We start from the raw sequence: 26259 nt of genomic DNA, 5'->3' as shown, positions 1-26259 counted from the left end.
CTTCTTCCTGGTTAGCTCTCTGTCCCTGGACCAGCCCTGGGTGCCAAGGCACCACCACCACTTTCTTTTTTTTTTTTTAATTGCTTTTATTTTTTAAATACAGGACAGCTATGGCTCTCACCTTCTGTTCCTCCCGCCCTTGCTCTCCCCAAGCCAGGTCTATTCTCTCCCCTTCCAGTTTCCCCCGCCAGCCCCATTGTTCCCAGCGCGGAAACACACAGTGGCCTCCGGGCTCCTGACCCCCGGCCCCCAATTAGGAATGGCTCCAGAACTCCCTTGGCTCTCAATGGCCGTTTGTTGCCTTCGATTAGCTCAAAGTGCTCGTTTCTTCTCTTACTACAGAAGGAACCTCCTGTTTGGACCTTCCAGGGTCTTGGAGGGTGAGGTGCATTTAAGTTTTGAATGAGTCCAAATCGGGGAAGGCTCATTTTGAGTTCTACATGTGAAGGTCTCTAATCGGCTTCTCTGGGGGAGGAGAAGAACCAGCGCTCGGCACTGGGAGGCCCTCACTTCCCCACCTCGAGCTATTTATCCATTTCTGCCGTGATCGACAACGGCCCCCCTCACTTGTTGAAGAGGCGACGGCAGAGACCGCACTCGGAGCAAAGTCGGTGACGGGAGCACCCAGAACGCAGCGCTTTCTGTCTCCTCGAAACTCTATTTATAAATGTTTTCCTAAGGGACAAATAAGCAGATTTCTGGATGACAGAAATGTTTTCTCTTAAGCTTTCAGCAAAATATTTGCTTTCACAGCTCCGGCTTTGCAAATGCTCGTGTGAAAGGCTGGAACAAGGGCACAGGCCGGGCTCCCGGCTGGCCCTGGATTCCCAAGGACAGGGAGACTCCTTCCGGTCACCTTCACTCCCAGTGGACAGCAGAGAGTGACCAGAAACACCACACACTGGCACACACATGTGCACGCTGGCGCACTCTCCTCGACTACAGGCGGTATGGGCTCATGGTGAAGAACCGAGCCCGGGGAAGGTGCTGGAGCCCCACGCACATATTCTCATTTCCCCGTGAGTCTGTTTCGTGGCCACACCAAAGCCAGGCTGCAGCACCTCTGAATTGTAAAGTCGTAGTGATGATAACACGGCTCCCTGCTTCTGAAAACAGAAACTCAGCATTCACGACAGGTCCTCGTCTGCGTGGGTGGGTCGGAGCCAGGCCCCCAGCCTCTGGTAAAACCAGCCCTACTTGAAAGCGCCATTCAGCCCTCCAGGGCCATGTGCAGAAGCAGGACAATAGTAAATGCAACAGGACAAGAGACGGCTTCTGTTGGGCCTGGCCCTGTTCCTAGGGTAGGGGATTAGGACAAGCTGCCCAAACAGTAATTAACAAGGCAGGGACAATCCAAAAGGGCACTGTGATTGGAGGTGGCACTGTGACAAGAAGAGTCAGCACACACCAGGCTGAGAATTCCTGCATTCTCTGGGGTTGGTGACAGTCATCCGTCCCCCACAAAATGGCAGTTTAACAAGCTCAGGGGCATTTGGAATCGCCAGGAGTAGAACGTGGACAAGGAGCACTCTACAAAGTCCCCTTCCAACATGCCTGGGTACACACCTGTCCCTGCGGAATCCTGTATCATTTCAAAACTAACAGACTAGTTGTCATTTGAGAAATGCCCATGCTGAAGGATTCCAGTGATTTTGGGGGGTGAGGCTCATTTTCAATACATAATTTACATCAAAGTCAAAGGTCTTAAGTAACGCTGATGATGAGTCTCTCCAACAATTAAATTTCCTCATGATAGCATTAGAGACACATGAGAGCAGGAAGAGAATTTGGAAAGTTCAGGTTAATCCTTTTTTAGAGGAAGAAGAAGAAATTGAACCTAGAGACCAAATGTGCAGAAACATACACAGAGCCAGCAGGGGGCAGCCAAGAGCACGCTTCCCTACTGCTCTCTCCTGGCTGCTGGCTGACAGATCTTGGCATCCTGAAGAAAAATGGGAAGGAAGACAGAGAGGAGAGATGATGGGAAAAGGCAAGTCCTCCTTGCAGTCTACAAAAAGGTCACCACATGGTCATTTAAAACTCATACCATAAGAAACACGATGGAATGAGAAGGACGTCATTACCCTGAGTACATGTACGAAAACACAAATGGTGTAACTCTACTCTGTTCAATCAGAGATATGAAAAACGGTGCTCTATTTGTGTAATATGAATTGAATTGCATTCTGCATATATAACTAATTAGAATAAATAAAATTTAAAAAAATTTTTTTAAAAAAATCTCATACCATAAACCAGGCACAGGGGCTCATGCCTGTAATTCCAGCAACTCAGGAGGCTGAGGCAGGAGGATTGCAAGTTCAAGGCCAGCCCCAGCAACTTAGCAAGGGCCTAAGCAACTCCTTGAGACCCTGTCTCAGAATAATAAATTAAAATGGTTGGGGGATGTGGCTCAGTGATTGAGAACCCCTGGGTTCAATTCCTGGCATAAAAAAAAAGAAAAAAAAATAGCCTTCATACCATAAAATTTAAAAGTCCATATAGTGACTAGAAAAACTAAAGTGAATGACTAGAAAAGCTAGATTTTGTGTGATAGACACAGCCACGCACGGTTGAGGAGGGAGACTCGTCCTGACAGGCCCCTGTCAGGTGTGCTACTGAGTGAACCTACTGAGTGACCCACAGACCCAGCCCTGTGGCCCGGGCACACCTGGCTTTTCACCACCAGGACAGACCACCAGACTCTAACAGCTTGAAGGAGGAAGGTCTATTTTGGCTCATGATTTTAGAGGTCTCAGCCCCAGGGCAGCCAGTTCCACGGCTCTGGGCCCCCATGACGTGGAGCATCATTGGGGAAGGATGTGGCACAGGAGAGCTGCTCAGCTCATGGTGGCCAGGAAGCAGAGGAAGGGCCAGTAACAAGATAACCTCCTCCAGTTTCCCCCACCTCCCAACAGTGCCGTCAGCCGTGAGTCCCTCCATGATTAATCTACAATGGCTTCCCAGTCCCCACCTCTGGACCCCAAGCCTTCACCACGGGAGTCTCCGAGGGGCACTTCTTCCTGCCCACAGGAGACAGTAGCGTACACCATTGCGTTGGCTGCACTGTCATTACAGGACACACAGCTGGGTATAAAAACAGGTATGACTGCAAGTCACCAAGGGGCAAGAAAACTATAGGGTTATTTTTTATAGTTAAAAACATTCCTCCTTTTGGAGGCTGAGGCAGGAGGGTTGCAAGCTCAAAGCTACTTTCAGTAACTTAGCAATACCCTGTCCCCCTCAAAAAAAAAAAAAAAACATACAAGGGGCTGGGATGTGGCTCAGTGATTAACCACCCCTAGGTTCAGACCCTAATTTAAAAAAAAATTTCCTCCTAAGAGCATTACAAGGCAAGATGGCTAAATGGTCAGTTCTGCCAAACATTTAAGGGAAAACGATAATACCAATTCTTTTCAAATTCTTCTAGAAAGTGGAAGAGATGTTAACCCTTTCTTGTTGGTTTTATAAGGCAACAATGCCCTGATAACAAGACCACACAAAGACACAAAAATAGAAAAAAAAGTAAAAGACCAAGGTCTCTCATTCACATAAGCACAGAAAACCTTAACAAAATGTTAACAGAGAGAACCTATTTAGGGGGCTGGGGTTGTGGCTCAGTGGCAGAGCGCTTGCCTGGCATGTGTGAGGCACTGGGTTCGATTCTCAGCACCACATATAAATAAATAAATAAATATCTATTAACAACTTAAATGTATTATACAAATAAATTTTTTTTAAAAAAAAGAGAAACTACTGATCAATAAGTAGAATCGTAAATTATAATCAAATAGGTTAGTTTCAGGAATTCAAGGTTCATTTAACATGTAAAACCAATCAGTGAACTTCACCATAACAGCTTAAAAAGTTTTAAACAATCATTTCAAAAAGTGAAAGGAAAAAAATTGACACAATTCAATATGATAAATCCTCTCAGCAAAGAAAAAATTGAAGGAAACTTTCTCAGTTTCATGAAACATGCACACGCAGCAGCTAACACAGGTCTTGTGGGGAAAGGCCATGTACCCTCCCACTTCAGTACACAAATTCACTGGAGAACCCAAAAATAGGGACAAAAAATAAGCTGTCTGTTTCTGTAAGAAAATCAATGGTTGTTTATGTAGAAAACTTTTTAAAAAGTTGAAGTATTAGTAAAATCACAGAACACAAGGTCAATATAAAAACATAAACTCTTTGTAAATTAGCAATTAGATATTAAACAATAATACCATCTGCAACAGAACTGAAAAATGAAAAACAGGAATGCTTAGGGGTAGATTTAAGAAAATTTGTAAAAATTTCTATCCTAAAAACTCAAAGTCACTGCTAAGCATATTTTAAGAGACCTCCCTAAATTGATAAGCATAATATATTCATAGGTCATAACAATCAACATTACTATTATATACATTAATTCTCCCCAAAAGTAAAGTATAGGTGCAATGTAACCCAAATCAAAATCTCAGAGGGTTTTTTTAATACAAAATAATAAACATTAACCAAAATTTTTATGAAAATCCAAAGACAGATCAGCAAAACAATGTTGAAAGAGAAGGTGAGATCGGAAGCTCTTCCACTACTCAGTGTCAAGAAAACCAAGATAGTGTGGACCCGAGGCACGTACAACTTATTAACTAGAAAATAATCCACCTGATTCTTTTAATGGTCGACTTTTGAACAGATATTTCCCTCTTCCCAAAAACAGATACACGAACAACAAATAAACACAGGTGAAGGCAGTCCACATGTTTAGTTGTCATGGAAACATAACTAAAGCCACAGCAAGACCCTTCTCTATGATTGGCAGTGGCCAAAACCAGACTGACAACACCCCAGGACACAGGGACGAACACCACTGGACCTCTCCTGTGGCCCTGGAAGAAGTGCAATGGCACGGATTGCAGGTGCACTGTTGTGGTTTGGGTCTGGAATATTCCCCTGAAGTCCCATGTGCCTGAAGGCTCGGCCCCCAGTGCAGCAATGTCAGAGGTGGGGCTTTTAGGACATGACTGGATCGTGAGGACTCTGACCGCATCATTGGATTAATCCACTTGATGAGCTGATCATCTGAATAGAGTATGGGGGGTAGGTTCTAGTCAGAGGAAGCAGGTCACCACAGGGCACACCCTGAGAGGATGGCCTTGTCTCATGCCTGACCCCCACCCCTCCCTCTCTTCCCGGCTGCCATGAGTTGAGCAGTCTTTCTCTGCAACACCCGCCACCATGATGTTCTGTCTCACCTCAGGCCCAGAGCAATGGCACCAGCTGATCAGGGACTGAAACCTCTGGAACTGTGAGCCAAAGTAAACCTTTGCTCCTCTAAGTAGTTTGGGTCACACAGTTAGTCACAGCAACCAAAAGCTGACTAACAAATACACTTTCCATAGGGTCCAGGAATCCTGCACCATGGTAATTACCAAAGAAAATGCAAACCTATATCCACACCATAGTGAAGCATGAATGTCCACAGCCACTTGCAAGTGGAAACAACCTAAATGACCATGAACCGAGGAAAAAGAGAAGTGTCTGTGTGCTGGAATGCTACTGGGGTGGGGAGGCAGAGATCAAGTAGGAACCTCCAAGCCCCGTGCTGGGCAAAAGAGGCCCGACACACCTCTGCATCTGCATGACACTCCAGGTGAGAAGCCACCTGCAAACAGGGCTGGGAAACGTTGTCAGGAGGCAGCTCGAGGAAACACCAGATATCATGGCGGTATTCTGATCTGAATGGTAGTGGTGATTAGTCGGGTGAATACATCTGTCAAAACTCATCAGAATGAACCTTTTAAATGGATGTGTCTTATTGTATCCAAATCACACCTCAAATTTTTTTTAATTTTTTTTTAAAAAGCAGCCACAGAAGAAGTAAAATTACCTTAAAGTAAAAACAGTTTGATTGACAGTGACTTCTCCACAGAAACAGCATGAGCCAGAAGACAGGGCCATGATGTATTCAGAGTGCTGAAGGAAATGACTGCCAACTTAGATCTCGACTGCCAGGAGAAGGGCTCTGCCAGAATAAAAATGAAACAAAGGCACTTCCAGACCAACAGAACCTGGTCTCATGTTCCTACAGCAGGCACCGCTGAGCAGAATCCTATAGAGGGAAGGACAGGGAGCCCAGAGGGTGACAAGAATACAGGAGGGACAAAACTAGAAGAAAAGGCAGACGCCTAGGTAAAATGAGTGATGTTAACCTCCGAAGACCCTGAGATAGAGCATTGCCTGCACAACACCGCACATAACTGGGGCGCTCGATAAATGGAATCAATATGTTATAAGGAGTTATCAGGAAATATGCTGACTTTTAATATTAGACTTTGGTAAACAAAAGTGATATGTCAAATTCTCTAGAGAAGCCACAGAAGCAATCATAAAAAAAAGTGTATGATTTTGGAGCTAATTGAGAATATTTTATCCCATCCTTTCCCTTTCTCAATACAAAAGAAAGGAACACAGGACGGGAATAATAAAGGTAAAACTCATAGTAATCATAGATTTAAACACAAATATATTGATAATCACATTAAATGTAAATTGACAAAATATGCCAAATAATAGACAAAGATTGACAGGCCAGCAAAAAGTATCAAAATAAAAACACAGACATATCCAAAAATATCAGACACACAGGTTGCAATTAAGAGTTTGAAAAAAACATTCATGCCATGTTAACATTAAATGACCAAAAGAAAAACGATGTAACATAGCTACTTCAAAGTAGATTCTAAGCAAAAAGCACAAACCAAAATAAAGAGGGTCACTTCAAAGTGACAAAAGGCACAGTCGCCCTGATCCACGGAGTACAGAAGGACTTGCTGGTGGGAGTACAGTAAATCACATCCCCTGCACGCTCCTGTCCCTGCTGTTAATCAGCTGCGTGGAGCCAAACAGGCCATGACTTTGTGCCTCAGTTTTCATTCGTCTGAAAAGTGGGCACAGTGACCCCTGCCTTGGTGGCTTCCCAAGGCTGGCACAAGAGCTAAATGAGGTCCTTCACATTTGGTGACAATGAGTGACTCTGACTGGGGAGGAAAAGGAAAAATATATATGGATGCCTCTTACTTAAGGAAAACTTCCCAGCAACCCTGAAATGTAGTTTTAAGCTTTGTGGATTTTTTTAAAAAAAGAGGCAAGAAGGGACTAAAGGACTTTCCCAAAATTAGCGAAGTACAGAGCTGCAAAATCCAAAGCCACATTTCTCTTACTCTTAGGCTCTGCTTAAGCCACTCCTCCTTAATGAACATCAAGTCAGGTTTTCTAAGTGGGTACTCCGTAGGCCATTCGATCTTGTTACCTTTCCAAGGTTCCACAGTTCACAGCTTAATATGTAAATAGCTCATAAAAATCAACAAAAAATACTATGATGTCATAGGCAATAATAACTAACGTTCATTGAGCACTTGCTGTTTACAGATCTGTGATGTAAGTGCATATTTTGAATCCCCTGCCACAGGATGTCTGGCCAAGGATTACTTCTGTGATGGTGGCAAACCCTGAGCCCATGGCACAGGTAGGAGGCCGGTGACCACAGTAGAATTCCTTCCTCCTCCCAGACCCAGCTCTGCTCTCAAGCCTTGGGTAGACGGCATGAGGTTACACACCAGGTGCTCTGGGTTTTTTTAATTAATTTATTTATTTGTTCTAATTAGTGATACATGACAGCAGAATGCATTTCGGTTCATAGTGCACAAACAGCACAGTTTCTCATGTCTCTGGGTGTATACAAAGTAGAGTCGCACCATTCACATCTTCATACATGTACTTAGGGTCAGGACGTCAGGCTCATTCCACTACCTTTCCTACTCCCATGCCCCCTCCCCACCTCTCCCTCCCACTTGCCCTATCTAAAGTTCCTCCATTCCTCCCATGACCCACCACCACTCCATTATAGATTAGCATCCATTTATCAGAGAAAACATTCAGCCTTTGATTTTGGGGGGATTGGTTAACTTCACTTAGCATGATTTTCTCCAACTCCATGCATTTAACTGCAAATGCCATGAGTAATATTCCATTGTGCATATCTACCACGGCTTCTTTATCCATTCACCTACTGAAGGGAATCTAGGTTGGTTCCACAGCTTAGCTATTGTGAATTGTGCTGCTATAAACATTGATGTGGCTATGTCCCTATGGTATGCTGTTTTTAAGTCCTTTGGGTATAGACTGAGGAGTGGGATAGCTGGGTCAAATGGTGGTTTCATTCCCAGTTTTCCAAGGAATCTCTATACTGCTTTCCAGATTTGTTACACAAATTTTCAGTCCCACTAGTAATGTAAGGGTGTACCTTTTTCCCCACATCCTCACCAACACTGTTGTTTGTCTTCATAATAGCTGCCATTCTGACTGGCATGAGATGAAATCTTAGTGTAGTTTTGATTTGCATTTCTAATTGCTAGGGATGCTGAGCATTTTTTCGAATGTTTGTTGATTGATTATATATCACCTTCTGAGAAGCATCTGTTCAGTTCCTTGGCCCATTTATTGATTGGGTTGGATCCCATCGGCCCCACCAGATTCCCCAAGACAGCCTCTTTCCTGGATGTCAGTTGACTGGGAACTTGACTACATCCACAGTGTTCCCCACAGCAAAACCCACATCCCCTCTGAGTGACAAGGGACAGTGGCTCAGTTACCACATCAGACTTCCCTCACCAGCATCCCTGCCACCCTCCACAGAGCCACTTCCCAATGCAGGTGGCAAGCCTTAAAAACACCAGCTGATGGCACCACTGCACCTGGAGTTGTGTCTGAAAGACAAGGGTCCGCATGTTGACTAGAATGACAGACGTTGGCAGGCAGCCTGGCGGCTCCACTGGGAAGGTGAAGTGAACTATGTAACATCCTGTGAACAACAGGGGAGGAGCATCCAAAGGTCCACTAGAAGTTGTGATGAATATGAAGACCCCCTCCTCTCCCCTCCAAAAAAAGCAGGGGAGAAAACTGTGGAGAGTGTAAAAAATTGAGAGAATAAGGACACTGAGTGGGGCTATAGAAAAAAGGTGGCTGTGGGTTTTCCTCGTTTTTCAATTTTTCAACCGTGACTTTGCATTATTTTTCAAATCACAGAGTAAAATAAACCAAATGGTTCCATGCAAACGGCAAAGCATGAATTTAAAAAGTGAGATCTCACTCCAGTGGTTCACAGAGTCTTGTCAGGTCGTGGATCCCAAGTTTGTCGTGTGCCGAGGAGGGCAGAGACGTCTCTGTGTCTTCAAGGGAAAGGAAGAGCAGGAGGGTCACAGAGGACATGGCCCTCAGCCAGCACACATCTAAATAGATGCCACTGGCCCAACCATGGGGAAGACAAACCACAGGGACAGGCTCCTCCCCGGCTCCTCCCTCCCCACAGGGATAGGCTCCTCCCCTGGCCCCGCCCTCCCTACAGGGACAGGCTCCTCCCCCTTCCCCGCCCTCCCCTCAGGGACAAGCTCCTCCCCCCACCCCGCCCTCCCCTCAGGGACAAGCTCCTCCCCCCAGCTCCGCCCTCCCCACAGGGACAGGCTCCTCCCCCAGCCCTGCCCTTCCCGGTCTAGCTCAATTTCTGGGGCACAAGTGCCTTCTATATCATTGTCACTAAGGCACCAGGGAAAACAAACAGGATAAAGTCTACCATTGTTAACAGATTTTTTAAAAAACAGAAAAACATTTTTCTTACAGTTTCAATGGGTTATTTAGCTTCTCTGGCATCTGTTGACAGTGAGAAATGGAAGCACCATAGCTATAAATCTGCTTTGGTTATAAATGTTTAATTACAATGTTTCCATTTCAATTTAAGATAAATGCGCTTTCTATCTTGAGAAGGAAGAAAACAGACTGAAAACCAACCCCACAGCAAGGCTTGGTCCCGGGCTCCCTGGAGCCCTCCTAAGGCAGGGAATCCAGTGGGGCCCCCAGTGGGGACCCCAGCGCTGTCCACGAAGTCTCTGAGGGTCCCACACATAATGGCTGGACCAAGGCACCCTATCCACTTGGAGTCCCTGGGTATGCCAGCATTCCCAGAGAAGGAGGCCATCCTACAATCCCTGTCCCCGCCACACCAAGCAGAGTTCAAGCCAGGGAAAGCCCGATGACTGACCCCCTGCCCAGCCCCTGCCCCCCAGGTGCTGCCAATGGCTCTCCTCCCCCTTGCACCGTGGACCCCCCCACTGCACCCCTGGGTCTCCTGCTGCACCTAAGGAGAAGGAAACCCATGCAATGCCCATGTTCTACCTTCAAGGAGAAAACCCGCAGAAATGTCGCGGCTGCCTCACCCAAGGCTGTAAGGCCACACAAAGAGTCCCTGTTCACCGCACAATTTGGTCAGCAAGGGAGCTCCCAGGATTTGAGGTGCTGATCAGCAGATACACAATTATACAATAGAATCTGGACATATCCTGGAATAAGGAGGATCTAGAGAACCACACTCGCCACTTGTCCCACCTTCTTACAACGTGGAAGGATTAGCCAGGGTCTAGAGACCAGAGGCCCACCCTGACCCACAGATCTGCCTCATCCAGCCTGCTCTGAATTTGTTAAGATTAAAATCAAGTCTCCAGAGGTGTCATAAAAAGAAAGGCATTGCTACGTGTCCAAAACTCAACTCCACGTGCAGGGCACACTGGGACCTTACACATAAAGGAAAGCACATCTCCCCAGGGCCCAGCTTAAGGGAGGAGAGTCTCTCATTGGATACCCTCCTTATTCTGACCAGAACGTCTCCTTTATCATCTACTAAGGGCCTACCCTGTCCCGAGGCACTGAGCACCATACAAGACTACCCCTCCAACCCCACAGCAAACCCAGAGTAGGCATCAGTCCCTGCCCTGTATCACAAGGGATGAGCCGCCTTGGTCCCACAGCCTGCAGATGACAAGGACTGAATGTAACCCCCGCTCTGGCCACAAAGACCTTAATTTTAAGTGACTGAAGTATTTATCTCCCTCTGCAAGAGTCCGGCAAGTCACACGACCCTGGTTCATAGGTAGTATCCAAATTCGTGATCTCTGAGCATCGCTGACAGGAAACCACAGCACCTCACTGCGTCTCTAGTCCAGACACCACTGGCCTGTGTCCCCAGAGGCAGAAACAGCCCGTGGACAGCAGATTTCACAGCTGTCCTGGACACCTTCTAAACCTCCTGTCTTTTCCGCTCCTCAATAAATCATGGCCCAGGCCTCTGGCAAAGCTATTGCTTTATTTCTTTTTGCCTTTGAAACAGGTAAAAATAGATTCTAAAAGAGTTTCCAGGGAGAAAAACAGAATATACCTTGAAATTCTCTTCGAGGACCCAATTTCATTTCCCTAATGGCATATTTTTGTTTATGTTTTTGTTTTTTTTTTAAATAAGGTTTAGAGGAAAATTCTTTTAAAAGTGCTACATTTGGATTTGAGTCTTTGGGGTGCTACCTGCCGGGGAAGAAACTGTCAAAGAAGAGGGTTCAGGAGGGTGAAATGCTTTGTGTTTTGCGCATCTTTTCATCTCCCCGGGAGGCTGTTCCAGGGAAGATTCTGTCTCCACAAGGGCAGCTGGGTACCTTCAAGCCCCAGGCCACACCTGCCTCTAGGACAGCCCCTTCACCTGAACAGGGTGAGTCCCCTCCTCATCCCCAGGGCTGCTCCTGGCACCCTACGGGGTGAGACCCAGGCAGGCTTCCTCACAGGCTCAGACTCACCTGATTTGCATTTAGAAAGAAACTCGTGGAAATCTAAGCCCTTTTACCGGCTCATTAAGTTCTTCATGGCATCTCCTCCCTGTGTATTTATCATAGGTACTCAGGTCTATTCCTAGTGGGTGTTCTGCACTGTTTCTTTCAACACGGAGACCTTTTGCTTGAGTATCAATCACGGGACATTCTTCACTGTTAGAGAGAAACGCTCCCTCGTCCGCCTCCCCGCCCCTTCGGATACAGACATGGACACTAATGATATTAATTCAGTCCATTAATTCAGTTGATTCTTAGGGGCCATTTATCCTGTGCCAGACGATGTTGCAAGCATTTTGCATAAATAACATCCTTAAACCCCACAACTACCCTATTGGACAAGTGCAAAATGCCCCCTGTTTTAAAGTGGAGGAAGCTGAGGCAAGAGGAGTTTCAATAACTTCTTCAAGGTCACAGAGGTCATAAGGGTTGATATCAAGAAATGCTTTTATCCTAGAATAAAAATTCTACCGTGTACTTAATAATAAAAGCCAATTAGTTCCCAATCCGAGGTTGTTTTTTTGGGGAGGCCTTTAGAGACCAGAGGGGACTGTGTCAGCCAGAGCCTGGCCAAGCAGCCATCAGCTCCCGTGGTCCTGGCCATCTGGGGCTCAAAATCACCAGTTTTTCAGTTTATCCAGAAATGTCCAAAATATATATATTTTTAAGTCAAATCTGATATACATTTAAATGTCGGCCCAAGTTGAAGGTTAAAAAAATAAATAAAAAGAAAACTCAACAAATCAAATAAAATTGGTTTATGGGTTGCCAAATTGACATAGAGGAAATGCCCACGGAGCCAATGGTAAGCCCTAGCCTGCATATTGAAGCAGTTCAGGGGACCTGGTGGCTAACTTAAAGTAAACATTTCTCTGTTTTGCAACTATGCAATCAAGGAGGAGATGGAGGGTACTAGTCCCTTTATTACTGGAAAATAATAAGGCCCTAATGAGTCACTCCGCATCCGAAGGCATCGAATTCATCATCATTGGTTTCGTTTTTGAAAGTGATTAAATATCGCTTTCCTCCCCTTTACAGCAAGATCTGAGTGGCAGCCAATCCATCAGCTTCTCTCCAATATTTAACTACGGCACTTTGCATCCATTATTCCCTACTTGAGTCATTCTTTTAAAAAGAGGAATAACTTAATTCTGCCTCTTGACAGCAAAGAGATTAAGTGGCATGAGTGCTTCTCCACGAAGTTCCAACAGCAGACCCACAGTACCAACCAGAAGAGCACCCAGGACACACGAGGCCACCCTCGGGGAACCCTCGTTTCCCAAAGTTAAGAGACCTTTTATCCTCAAACACAATTTGCCAACTGATGCAACCACTTTGGGGACCAGTTTGGCAGGAGATGGAAAGTTGAAGGTGTATAAACCCAAGGATAGGGTAGTTCCCTGCATGGTCCAGACCCCAGGGCTTGGGCTGCTCCTCTGTCACCCCAAGCCCCTGGAGCTTCAGGACACGGTAGCTTCCCTCACTGCTCTGGGCTGTGAAGGCCCTCTATTCTGTGCTGATCTATTCCTTTCTTGGACACCTTCATTAATGGGTTGCAACCCTCCATTTAAAATTCAGTGCTCACTAGAGAAACTAGTACAAATTTTTAAGATTTCACCTACAAAAGTGGGCACTAAAATCTATAAAATCAAAAGTTTTAAATAGCATCATCCATCGATGGAAGAAGAGGTCAGTGATGGAATGTCCACATGTGGAGTATTACACGGCACAGGGACGGAAGAAGGAGGGAGCCCTACCAGCCACAGGGATTTCTTTGGGAAGTGCCACATTGGGTAAGAGACAACGTGCAGAATGATTCTTACAGCACCATCTATTTATATAAAGTCAGAAAACATGCCAAGTACACTATCTATGGAAAGGCACCTATGCAGTAAAAGCTTATAAATATTCATAAAGCCAATAAACACAAAATTCAGCATTGTGGTTAACTAAGGAGAGAGGAAGGAGAATGCGCCAGGAAGAGCTTTGGTTTTGCTTTTATTTTTAAGCTCTGCAGCAATTGGGGGTCATATTAAACCGTGACGAAGCTGCGTGGTAAGTGGGTGTGTGTTACAATATTCTCCATATTTTTAAGTGGCTTGAAATGAATGATTCATGGGATTTAAGAAGAAAAGGAGAAGGAGCCACCTTGTCTACTTAGGAGAAAGCAAAGAGCTGGTGGCCTCGGCCCTGCACTTCCCCACGTAGCCCAGACTCCACACACACTGGCTCAGAGGTCTGCTGGTAGTTGGCCTCTAGCAGTCAGTGTGAGTTCAGTCAGCTGTTCTGCTGCTGCAACAAAGACCTGCCCAGAGCAGGTAGAGGAAGGGAAGTTTACTAGGGGCTACAGTTTCAGAGGCCTCTGTCCACAGGCGTCCCCCCACAGGCAGCCACCCTGGGCGGATGGAGGCAAGGCCACGGCGTCCTGTGTAAGGTGCTGTCTGAGCCTCTCTCCACCTAGAAGCTCACAGTCAAGTTCCATCAGCTGGGCGGCTTGACTCTTGGAAACTTCACCCACCGGAATCACCAACCTAGCACATTCTAGAGAGGACGCTGGCTTGAAGGTCACAATCCTCCTGGTGCCCAGAGAGGACACTTGCAGTGGCAGAATGCTTGCATTTTCTCTCGGGGAGATGTTTCTGAAACTCAGAGGAAAAGGTCCACGAGAGCCATGGCAGCCACAGTGCCACCTGTGGTCCTGCCACCGTCTGCAGACCAGGGAGGGGACAGTGGAAGGAGAGGCAGCATACGAGTCTCCCAGGCGGCCACAGCAAAGCCGAAGCTCTGGAAGCTGGAAGGTCAAGGTCAAGCATCAGCACCATCTCTCCAGAGGGCAGGAGCGGGGCTGTGCCAGCCCGATGGTCCCTGGTGCTCCTCAGGGCTCCTGGGCTGGTGGGTGTGCCACTCTCATCTCTGCCATGGGCTTCTCACGGGGTTCTGCCTGGGCCCGGGTCCCCATCCCCCTTTCTTTAAAGACACCAATCATATTGGAAAAGGTCCCCCTCCCTCTGATGTGACCTCAACTTAGTTACAACTGTGACAACCTCGGTTCCAGAACCTGTGGCCATGTCCCCTGTGTGGCAGGAAGGACTTGCAATGTGACTGACGGGAATCTAAGGAGGGGATCAGGCAGCCTCAGAGGCAGAGAAGACAAGGAGCCAGGATGTCCCCAGAAGCTGCTGGAGGGGACGAGTCTGCCAACCACTGATTTTAGCCCAGAGAAACTAACTTTAGACTTCCGCCTCCCAGAAATGCAAACGAATAAATCTGCACTGTCCAAAGCCACCGTATGGTAATCTGTCACATCAGCAACAGGAACCGGATACTCCCACCACACGTGTGTTTGATACTCAATTTGCACAACCCCCATCCAAGGTACACAATGCACAGAAAAGGAAAAGAGAGAGTCTCGCCGGTGACCTCGTGTGTGGCAAGAGAAAAGCGAGCTGGGCCCAGGCCGCAGACAGACACGGGACCATCGCGGTCTGCCCCAGCATTGTTCCAGGAGGACAGTCAGCTGAGACCACAGACATCCCAGATAGCCAGAGCATTTGAAGGAGGGACGATGGAAAGGTCATTCCGGAAACAAAGGCTTGGAGTGCAAGCTCGGGAACCTCCTTGCTGAAGAGCCTGGTGCTGCCCGGGGGTCACCATCTCACTAGGCAAAGGCCCTGACCAGAGACTGGGTCCTCGCTCAACTCTGCCCTTTGAAACTAATGAAGGCAATGGTCATTTTCAAGGCCAGGTCTAAATCCTGTAACCCTACAATTTTAAAAAATAAAAATAAATTAAAAATAAAAAAAACATACTTCAAAGGCCCAAGCAGAGCCGTGGGGTCTGGTTCTGAAGTTGCCTGGCAGAACCTCCCAGGGGGAGCCCACAGCACCCTCAGAAGACAGAGGGGTCTGCCCTGTGCTCCTTGGAGTAAGATAAGCACACCAAGCAGACGACTCAGCCCTTGGCCTTGCCCTTGGTCGAGTTGACCTTTCACTCAGAAGTGCTTTTCCCATATTTCCAGGCCAAATGTATAACTATGGAAGCTGTTTGTGGGGAGCAGATGGGGAAGAAAAATGGCCCTTACAAACGTGAAGGCTGACCAGAGCCAAGTGAGGGTGAAGTGTGCAGCACCCGTGTCCACCACCCCGGCCAGCACCCAGCCAGCTGCCTCCTGCCCAGCCCATACCTCAGGGTGAGGCACCGGCTGCTGCTAAGGCCCGAACTTCTGTCAAGTATGCCAAGTGGGACATCAGCAGTGAACTTGAGATCACCTGAGCTCCCAGTGGGCCAAGGTAAGGCTCACGTCCACAGCCCGTCCCCTAGCGGGACAGCAGGCCTTGGCCGCCGTGGCCTCATCCTAACATCAACCACAGCCAGCGAAGCCCCTCGGCCTGGCCCTCTCCTCTGGGTGCCTGCCTTACCAGGGCCGCTGCCTCGGGGCTCTGGGACACAGGTCCCCTCCCCTCTCCAGCCTGGCCCCACCCTCCTGCAAGCTCTGCTCTTCAGGGAAGCACCCTGGGCCACCCTGCCTGGACAGGAGTCTCCCGGTGACGCTGTTGCTTTCCCTGCTTGGCTCTGTTCCAGGTTTATCACCCTAGACACACAGTGTGCCCCTCTCTCTCACACGCTGCGCCCCGCAGGTAAACAGGACGTCAGGTACAAAGACGACCCTCAGGAAACAGGGCTCTGGGCCCTCTGGCTTGTCTCTGTGCTGCCCGGGGCCACCCACCAAGCCACTACACCTTCCTGTGGGGCCTTTGCACCTGCTCCTCCTCTGCCTAGATGGTCTTCCTCAAAGCTCTGCATGGCTAACTGTCCCCTCCCCATCTTAGAGCTGACCATACTCCCTCTCCCTGCCCAACCCTCTCCTGGAGCCTCCCAACTCCCACCCCCTCCATCACATTGAGCTCTGGGACCTCCCATCCCCTTCCACAGAGCCCTAGGGGAAAGAACCAGCCCTGTGGCGTCACATCCTGAGAGCCAACACTTCCCCTGCAGCCCCAGAACCTGTGCTGCCAGATGGGAGGGCCCCTCAGGGCCAGAAGCCTTCTGTCCTCATGTACCCAGTCTCTGTCACTAGCTAGTGTGTGTGGACTCGGAGCTGGGACCCAGCCCCGAGAGAAACCCAGCCCCTCTGTCCCCAGGGCTCGGAATAGCTGCAATTAGCACCAGAACCCCAAAGACAGGAGGGCACAGCTCCCCACCCCCTCCATGGGGCAGCCCAACTGGGCAAGCCAAATCAAGTGTCCCTTCCAAAGACACGGGTCCCTTCTCGCCCAAGAGGGGTGTGCTTCCTCTCGTCTCCTGCAAAGGTGCGGGCAGCACTGGCAGAGTCTGAGCCCACGGAGAGCTGCCAGGCCCAGAGGACCTTCTGCAGGACACCGGAGGGTGGGGCAGAGGCAGCCACTCAGAGGCTGTTCCTATCAGAGATGGCACCAGGTCTGGGACAGGTCTCATGGTTGTGTGACAGACTTAGCTCATGGCACACCCATCCTGATGGCATGAGAGGGTGACATCACGACACGCCAACAGTGCAGACAATCAGTGTCAAAGGGACAAACAGACACATGGACAATGGGAAGCAATGACTTAAGGAGAGGCAACAGCACAGCCGTCCTGCGGCCCAGTGTCCTTGACCACCCGGGAGGTGGCCGAGGGCTTCACAGAACCACCCAGCTGCAGACCTGTGGGGACAGACCCCGGTTTCCCCAGTTCCACTTCTGCCTAAGAAAGGGAACCATGAGAGTCAACCCTGGTGGCGGAAGTGACACCTACCCTGGGGAGAAAGGTCATGTGGGACTCCCAGGAGCGGGGCCTCAGAGGGGCTCTGCTCTGCTCTTTCACAAAGACCTGACCATGCAGGAGACCAGCCCGGCTTGCGAAGGCCCAGCAGTCCATCACCTGGAACAATGTCACCAACATCTGGAACTCAGGGAGGCCACCAAACCCCACCCAAGCGCTGACCTGAGGCCTCGCTCCTCTTTGCCCCACTGGCCTCTCTTTCTGAGAATTACGAGACACGGGGAACTCGTGTTCCCTCTAGAGCACCCAGGAACCGGCAGCTGGCCAAGCTGAGCGAGTGAGCCTAACGTGCAGATGGACATTGTTTGCACACACAGGTGAGCACGTCTACACGCGTCCACTACCCAAAGGTCAGCAATGGCCACTACTGATCATGGGCTGGGGTGACTTGAGACTCCCCATTCTACTTGGCTGTGTTTTTTAGGTTTTCCACGATCGCACACCGGTTGCATTTGGCCTAAGAGCTCTTCTGTTACTCACTCCTACGGAAACCCACCAGCTGCTGCCCCCCGCCCCTTAGGAAAAGAGGGAGTGTTTGAAAGCGCTTTGTTTTTTCTTTTCTTCTGAGATCTGATCCTTTGGGGGTGGGAGAAGGATCCTCCTCTCACAGGAGAACTCCGCTGACATTTCTAGAGAAATTAAAACAAACCTCCTGAGACGGGGCACCTGAGGCAGGTACTCCCAAGACCCACCTGTTTGGTTCTTGAAATCTGGTGTGGACTTCTGTGGTGATGCTGCTCGGAGATGGCCAAGTGCTCCCACGGAGATGGCCAAGTGCTCCCACGGTGATGGCCAAGTGCTCCCACGGCAATCGCCCCTGTGAACTTGAGCCTGTGTTTCTAGATCCACCGCCTTCAAACCCCAGCATCGCTAAGCACAAAATACCTTCACCTGCTTCTGGTGCTTCATGTCCACGCCCCCACAGTGCTCAGCCAGCCACTTGGGAGCGTCTCTCTGAAGGGCCAGTGCCTGTGACCCCTGGGTCCAAGAGTTCTGCGCTCAGACTGCAGAGGTTCTGACTGCGTCCAGGAGGCCTCAGCCCAGATCCATCAAGCTCTTGACAAGTCCCCAAGCTGCAGTGACAAAGGTCACAGACCTGATGGCCTGAAGCAACAGATGCATTCTTCCAAAGTCAGATGCCCGCAGGGCCATGCTCCCTCCCAGGGCTCCAGGGGACAATCTGGTCTTGCCTGCTCCAGCTGGTGGTGGCTCCAGGTGCTCCTCAGCTTCCTTGCCTGTGGCCGAATCTGCTGTCTCTGCGCCTCCCTGTGTCTCCTGGGGGCTCAGGACCCACCTTACAGCCCACATCAGCCACCTCTGCAAAGGCCCTTCAAACAAGATCAGGCTCACGTGTTCCAGAGGTGAGAATGTGGCCGTGTCTTTTAAGGGGCCTCTGTAGCCTGGTCCCCGTGCTAGATGGCCACTGGCACTGTGGGCATTGCTGCTGCTGAGCAATCCATCCAGTGGGACAGAGAGCTGCGGGGTGGGGACACGCGGAGGGGCCCCTGGATGTGCATCTGCAGAGCCTTGGCCAATGGTCAAGGCAGGCCCCGGGGTCAACGGCTTTGGCCAACACTGGCTCTGGCACCTTGAGAGTCGCTGAACTGGGCCTCGACTCATATCCGTCAAGTGGGAATAAGGACAGGGTCCACTTCAGACTCTCAGGTTTCTAATTTTTGAAATGTTGTTCTCCCAAAAGATTTTTAAAATGATGCCTGGCTCCCGATATGTTTTTTGTTTATTTATATAATATAAAACATATGATTATAAAATGTATGATTTTATGTGTGTGTGTCTATACGTGTGGGGGGGATTTTTCAACAAAATCTTTACATAAAATAAGGGATGGAGGACAGAGTCCCACAAGATGGTCCTGAAGACAGCCCAACCTTCCATGTGACTTCACTTCTCAGTGACCCTGGAACAGAGGGAGAGGAGAAGCTCAAACAAACGGCGGCGAGGGGGCAGTGTGACCTGGTGAGGACCGCTGACAGCTGCCCCTTTTCCCAGCTCGGGTGTGAACTGTAAGGCCACCGGGAGACTCGGCCGGATTCCTGCCCCATGACCCATGACGCAGTGGCTGTCCTGATCAGTGCTGTGCTTTGATTCCATGGCCAGTGGTTAAATATCACCAAAAAGCATTGGGTTCATCAAAGTGACTGACAGGGTGGCCCTCCCCTGCTCATCAGTAATTGCCCCACTTTGGATCTGGGCTGGCGCTGATGGGGTGGGGGCCTTTGGGGACCTCAGAGGAGGCTCTAGGTCACCGGGTGTGGCCTTCAGGGAGGCAGCATGAAGCCAGCTCCCTCCCCTTCCTCCCTCTTTCAGGCCAGGGGTGGGTGGACACCTGCTCTGCCCCACACCACCTGCCACGGGGCACTGCCTCACCACAAGCCAAAACCTTGGCCACGGTCTGAGTCCTGCTGGCCCCAAAGTCTCAAGCATTTGTTCCAGTGATGGAAGCCAGGGGACTGTCACCATGTCTGGAGCAGAGCAGCAAAAACCCCAGAGGCATGGATTCCAGATTTCCCAACGTGGTCGCGCGTCCCAGTGTGCGTTGGCTTTGAGCTCGGCTGCACCCTGAGCAGGGCGCCAGCCCGGGGCAACGGGGCCTGCCCTCTGCAGGAAGCCTGGGCTTTGTGTCCCTGTTCCCTGTGGACGGCAGAGCCACCCTCTGCCCGACCACAGTGCTTAGAAGAGGAGGGCTCTGTCCTGTGGCTCCTGGTGGCTCAGCTCCTGAGCTCTGGGTCCCGACAGCCAGACAAGGTAGGGAAGCACTCGTCCCCACTGGCCGGTGGCACGTGGCTTCCTTGCAGAGAGCCATTCCCTCCATCTCATTCCCTTGGCTTCAGCTTATCTGTTCTGAACATTTTCAAATTTGCTTTTTTTTTCTAATCTTTTCTCCCCTCTTTTGGCAACACTACCCTTTATCTCTGGTTTCATCTCTATTACTCACACTGCCTCACAAGGCGTCTTCATTAAAATATTTTAAATTAAGACCTGCACTGCCCCCCGCCGAGCACAGCGGGCTCCCCACACGACACAGTCTAGTTCTTATCACAGAATTTCAGGCCGTTTGTACATTATATTCTGTTAAAGACTCAGTGCCACTCAAGGCTGTCACAACCTATGCGGGATGCTGCGCGGGCTATAGTCACATATTCACTGTTCACAGAAAGCTCCGTCCAGGGCCGTGTTTCACACCTCATTTGATATCAGAGACCAACAAAAGGCACAAAAAGAAGCAATTATTTATTTAAATTATGGAATGGATTCTAGAGGGATATTAGATAAGCATAAATTGTCACACCAGAGCCAGGATCCCTGCCCTTCCTCAGCCGGGGGAGGTCAGGCTGTCCCTGTGAGCAGGGGCGGGGCCAGGAGCCGTCAATCACGCAGCTCCTCTCAGTCTGCTAAGAAGTGCGGTCTGCTCTCAGGAAACAGCACAGTGGCCGCCACTCCTGTGCCTGTGGACCTCAAAGTGTCTAAAGGTCAGAGAAGAAAGGAAAGAAAACAGGTGGTGGCAATGCAGGGTGGCAGGGAGGTGCCCGAGGGGCTCATGAGCCCAGCTGAGGAGCTGGCACCTCACCCAGGTGAGGCCTGAGCCGCGGGGGTCACAATCAGGTGGGCTGCACACCTGGTCAGTTATTAACCTGAAAAACCACCGGAGACGCGTGTTCCTCACACGGGAGGAGGCAGGGGCGGTGACAGCAGGGAAGGGGTCCTGCCACCCACCAGGGGTCCCGATGTAAAACCATCAGCAAGGACCTCTCTGCTGCCCAGGTGAGTGCAGCCCCAGCTGGAGAAGAGAGGCTGCTGGCTGGCAGCGCCAGTGACCAGCTTAAGACCAAAGCCATGCGCCAGTGCACGGTGTGTCATCAGCGAAATGACTCTCTTTAGGCAGTCAGGAACAATGGCCCATCGCTGGAGCCGCCTTAGGCTGCTCATAGACGCCCACTTTCCTCTAGCCCTGACATCAGTGCTGCTTTCCCACGACATCTCTGACCCCTGGTCACAGATAACAACAATGGTGACCTCAGACTAACACCACACTCCGCACTGTGACAATCTGAACTTGGTGGCTCTGGGGACCGTCCACCTCATTAGGCTTTTGAGCATGAAAAGCAAGAGGACCAAGCTCGGCCAGAGCGCCCATCAGAAGCCGGCTGCTGGACTGGAGGAGCCGCATTTGTCTGGACGCCACGTCCCGCCCTGGGTTCCCCACGGTCCCCAGCCCCCACCCCCCGTGGCGCTGGGCCTCGGGCCTCTCGCACTCACCTGCCCTGGGTGTCCGGGTGGCCCACGCAGGCCAGGGTGGCCGTCGTCTGGGTGCTGCTGTGGTCCACCTCCTCCTGCACCGCCCACTGGTCCTCGTTGCTGATTCTCACGGCCGTGATCTTCACACCAGCTGCCGCCTTAATTCTGTGAGGTGGGAAACGACACGACACGGATGAGAAACCATCCCACAACTCTGCAGGCCACCACGCCCAGGCCTGTCGCAGGACAGTGTGGGCAGTACTGTCCTCTGCCCAGGAGACAGGAGGAGCACTATGAGTGGCTCTCCTTGGAAAACGAAGTGTCCTGTTGTTTTTATAAGTGCCTTCCTGCCACCAGGATTGACGGGGTGTGACAGGCACATGGGGGAGGTGGATGGACTCTGCCCCTCACCTGTAGGTGGGGAGGAGTTGCCGTGGGCTGGGGAAGGCCAGGCGCTATCTCATCAGGGACCCAGGAGGCCACTGCACTGAGCACACCATGATGGGAAATGGCCAGCGCTGGACTCTCGGGCACTGAGCAAACTCCATGCTCAGCAGGAGGATGGGCAGGTCCTGCCTGGCACCCCAGGTGTGTGCTCAGTCCACCAGCAAGAACCCAGGCCCAGGGGCTGAGGGAAGGGGAGAGTCCACAGCCTGGGCTGTCTTTCCCACGTCCCCACCCCTGACTGACCCTCATGGCACTGCTGATGGGACCTGCTCCTATGTAACAGTGGGGACTCCAGGAGCAGCCCTGGGAGCCGCCCAGATGCATGGACAGGTCTGGAGAGCTGTCAGGATGCAGGCACACCAACTGGGCATGGAGGCCAGTGGTGCCTGGCCATGTGGCTGACCCCTGCTTCCCAGAGACCTGAGACCCCAGAGAAATGCCCAGCGAGGCTCTCTCAGGCTTTCCCATGATCACACAAAAGGAATGCCAAAGGCAGAGACAGCCCACGTGCAGGAGTCAGGGGAATACTGGGACCTGGGGAGCCAAGATCCCTCAAGATTAATCATCAGACCACACACCGTCTAAGGTGCTGCTGGTTACAGTAAGATGAGCAAAAGTGAAAAGACAACAGACAAGGATGGGAGGAATTACCTACAGATCATCTGTCTGATAAGGTCTACTATCCAGAATATGCAAAGAGCTCTTACAAATCAACAACAAAAAGACAAATCACACAATTACAATATAGGCAAAGGTCTTGACTAGACAGTTCTCCAAAGAAGATATACAGATGGCCAACATGTGCACGAGATGGTGCTTAGCCTCATTAGTCACTGGGAAATGCAAATCAAGACCACTGTGAGGCACCACTCCATGCTCACTCACTGGCTACAATACGACAGAAAAGAGTCGGCAGGGACATGGAAAAATCGGGTCTTCACGCGCTGCTGGTGGGGATGTAAAGGGCGCAGCTGCTCTGGAAATGGTTTGCCAATTTCTCAAAAGGTTAACCTAGAATCACTCTGGGACCCACATATGCTTTCCCTCGTGTGGAAACTAGAAAGCAAAAAGGAGAAAAAATCTAGGAGGGTTTCATGAAAATTGATGAGACACAGGAAGAGGAGGGGACAGGGGGGTGGGGAGGGCAAGGGCAGGTGCTGGGGAAGGAATTGACCAAATGGTGTTTGCGTACTTACAGACACCTGGCAAGAGAGCCCCTAATATGTCTAACAACAACTTTTTAAAAAATGGCTGCAGGCCCCAGCAATCCAACTCCTAGGCTGATGCTCCAAAGAATGAAAAACAGGAACTCAGAAAAAGACTCAGACATGTGCACAACAGCACAGGGGATTTTCTTGTTTGGGTTTTTTGTTTCATTTTGTTGTGTTTTAGTACCAATGATTGAACCCAGGGGCACTTAACCCCTGAGCCATATCCCCAGCCCTTTTAAAATTTTATTTAGAGACAGGGGTTGCTGAGTTGCTTAGGCTGGCTTTGAACTTGCCATCCTCCTCCTTCTCCTCCCTAGCCACTGGGATTACAGGTGTGCGCCACTGTGCCTGGCCGGTGCTGTTTATAATGTGCGCGGGTGGCAAGAACTCCAATGCCCGTGGACTGTTGAGTGGGAACCTAAACATGGTCTATTCGTGACCTTGGAGTATTACTGAGTCATAAAAAGGGCTGGAGGAAGAGGCGTGCTACAATGGTGCACCTCGAAACACTATCCCGAGTGTGGGAACATGAGCACACTGGATGGTTTCACTCATATCAGAGCATCCAGAAGGTGAATCGTAGAGACAGAATGCAGATCGGTGGTTTCCGGGGCTGGGAACAGCGGGGGAGTGGGGAGGGACTGCGTAGCTAGTGGGTACCAAATTTCTTTTGGGGGTGATGTGCTAAGGGCCTCTGAATTGTTGGATTTGATATTGTTAATTTTATGTTATATGAATTCTATCTCAATTTTTAAAAAAGAAAAAAGTGTGGGGTGGGAGGCAGGTAAATGATGCATCATGATTCCCTGTGGCTGAAACTTTTAAATATTTTTAAAAGGATTTATCAAAATCATAACCCCTGTGAGGCCCAAGCAAGGAACCCTCTGGTGGCAGGATTTGAGGCATTGAGCAATGGGACATGGGGTGGCACGAAGTCCTTGCTGCTGCCTGCCCGGGGAGCCCTGGCAGTGGGCCTGGGGACTCAGGCTGCCTCTCTCACTAACACAAAAGAAAATGTGGCTGCCCTCCCTCCTGCTGCCCCCTTCCTGCTGCCCCCCCTCCTGCCGCCCCCCCTCCCGCTGCCCACCCTGCTGTCCTCCCTCCCACTGCCCACACACCCACTGCCCACCCTCATGCTGCCCCCATCTCCCTCCTACAGGTCTGTCCCCCGACTCCCAGCTGCTTGCCTGCCAGCTCTTGCTCCTGGCATTTCCTGAGAAGCCTTGGCCAGGACAGGTGGCACCCTCTGGAGACCCCACGAGGCCCGCCCTGACCCCGCCGTCCCTCCTGCTGGATCCTGCTGCCTGAACGCACTGCGTTTCCAGAGCCTGCTTTCTTGCCGTCAGGACATTCCAGGAACTAATTCATGTGAACCATGAGCAGAGGCGTCCTGCTCTGACCCTGCTCTCAGCCTTCAGGTAAAGGAGCAGGTGAAGAGAGTGTCCCAGAGCCCTGTCTGCAGAGGCCAGTGTACGCTTGCTACTCCCACAGCTTGCGGGGCTCTCGCCCACGCACACAGGAGCCCCCAGAGCCCTTCCATAGCGTCAGGATTGTAATGTCGTCCCCAGTGTCCACAGGGATGAACCAGCCCTCCCACCCCCAGCAGAGTGACCAGCAGCAGATCACAGAGCTGGTCCGTCCAGGACCAGGACTAGACGCAGGGTCCCCTCGCTCCACACCTGCCCCCTGCCTTCCGCTCTGCCCCACCGGCTCTTTTCTCACAATGCACCATGTATCACTCAGCCCACGGGTGCCGAGCATGGCTGGCCACCCAGGGGCCAGGCCCAGGTCCACCAGCAGCTCAGTCTGTATGGAAAGTGGCCCCAGCCTCTGGCTGTCCAGCTCCCAGGCTGAGCCCAGCTGCCCACCTCCCCTCCGTCTCAGGGGCGTGGACACAACGTGTGCCGGCTGCTGAGCCTCCTTCCCCTCTTAGCCACATTCCTCTCTTCTGTTCTGACCCGAGGACAAGGCACGGGTCCCAGTCACCATCTCTGAACTCACTGTGGGGCCTGAGGCTCAGCACTGACGCTCTGCTCAGTCATCCCATAAAGGTCCTGGTGTCCCCAGGGTGGAGGGGTGGCAGAAGGAACAGTGGCCATCAACCCACAGAGGTCAGCACTTTTAGTGTTCTGGAAACTAGCACAACCACACTGATGCCCCTGGCCGCACACCTGAGTGAAACTCCTGAACTTGAGGAAGCCGGGCAAAGGCCCAGGGGGCCCCAGGGCTGTGCTGAGGTGGGCTCCTGCCCTCCCACCATGATGCCATGTGCCAACTGGGCGTCCCAGCTGTGCTGACCTCCAGGGGTCCTCTAATTACTGAAACCAAAGAGCCGTGGGCATCAGAGCCAGGGTAGTCTTGAGCGCTCCAAGCTTCCTGGTGGGTGAGTCCAGTGGTCCCTGTGTGCATGGGAAGGGCCGCGGGGAAGCCTGTGACCCGGACTCGGACAGCCTCCAAGGCTGCAAAGCACCTTCTTCCACTCGCTGTTCGCCTGGTCCCCTGACACTTCAGAACCGCTTGAGATCAGGAGCGGTGCGCAAAGCCCAAAAATGAGGAGGCCACGGCTCAGGGTGGCCTTCTAAGGATGGTGGGGGCCAAGAAAAGACCATGGCCACACTTTCCCAGGACCCGTTTAACAGTAGGAAAATGACTTCGTAACCAACGCCAAGACGCCTCTGGGCCCTGCTACAGAGACCCGTGGGACCCCTCCTGCCCGGTGGCAGGTATGTTCCACGTGAGGAGCCCTGCTGAGGTGTCACTGGACAGGCCCTTGTGTGGGTGGCCAAGGAGGGAAACCGTCCCCTCCATATCTGGGAGCAGGTGCCACCATCTGAACTGGCAGCCAACAGGCAGGAGAG

At 50.8% G+C, this 26259-nt stretch overlaps 1 protein-coding gene across 1 annotated transcript in view; it reads right to left on the bottom strand.

The window, feature by feature from the left end:
* Window positions 1–26259, bottom strand: part of TMEM132B (transmembrane protein 132B) — a 317079-nt gene that overhangs the window by 143552 nt on the left and 147268 nt on the right. The window contains exon 3 of the mRNA XM_081285511.1: window positions 21765–21908. Within this exon, the coding sequence (XP_081141637.1) occupies window positions 21765–21908 (144 nt within the window). The remainder of the gene's footprint in view (window positions 1–21764; window positions 21909–26259) is intronic.

Source organism: Spermophilus citellus (genome assembly GCF_964194105.1).
Source record: "Spermophilus citellus genome assembly, chromosome: 3".
Taxonomy (NCBI): Eukaryota; Metazoa; Chordata; class Mammalia; order Rodentia; family Sciuridae; genus Spermophilus; species Spermophilus citellus.
Note: the sequence above shows the minus strand (reverse complement) of the source record. Positions and strands in the feature narration are given on the sequence as shown.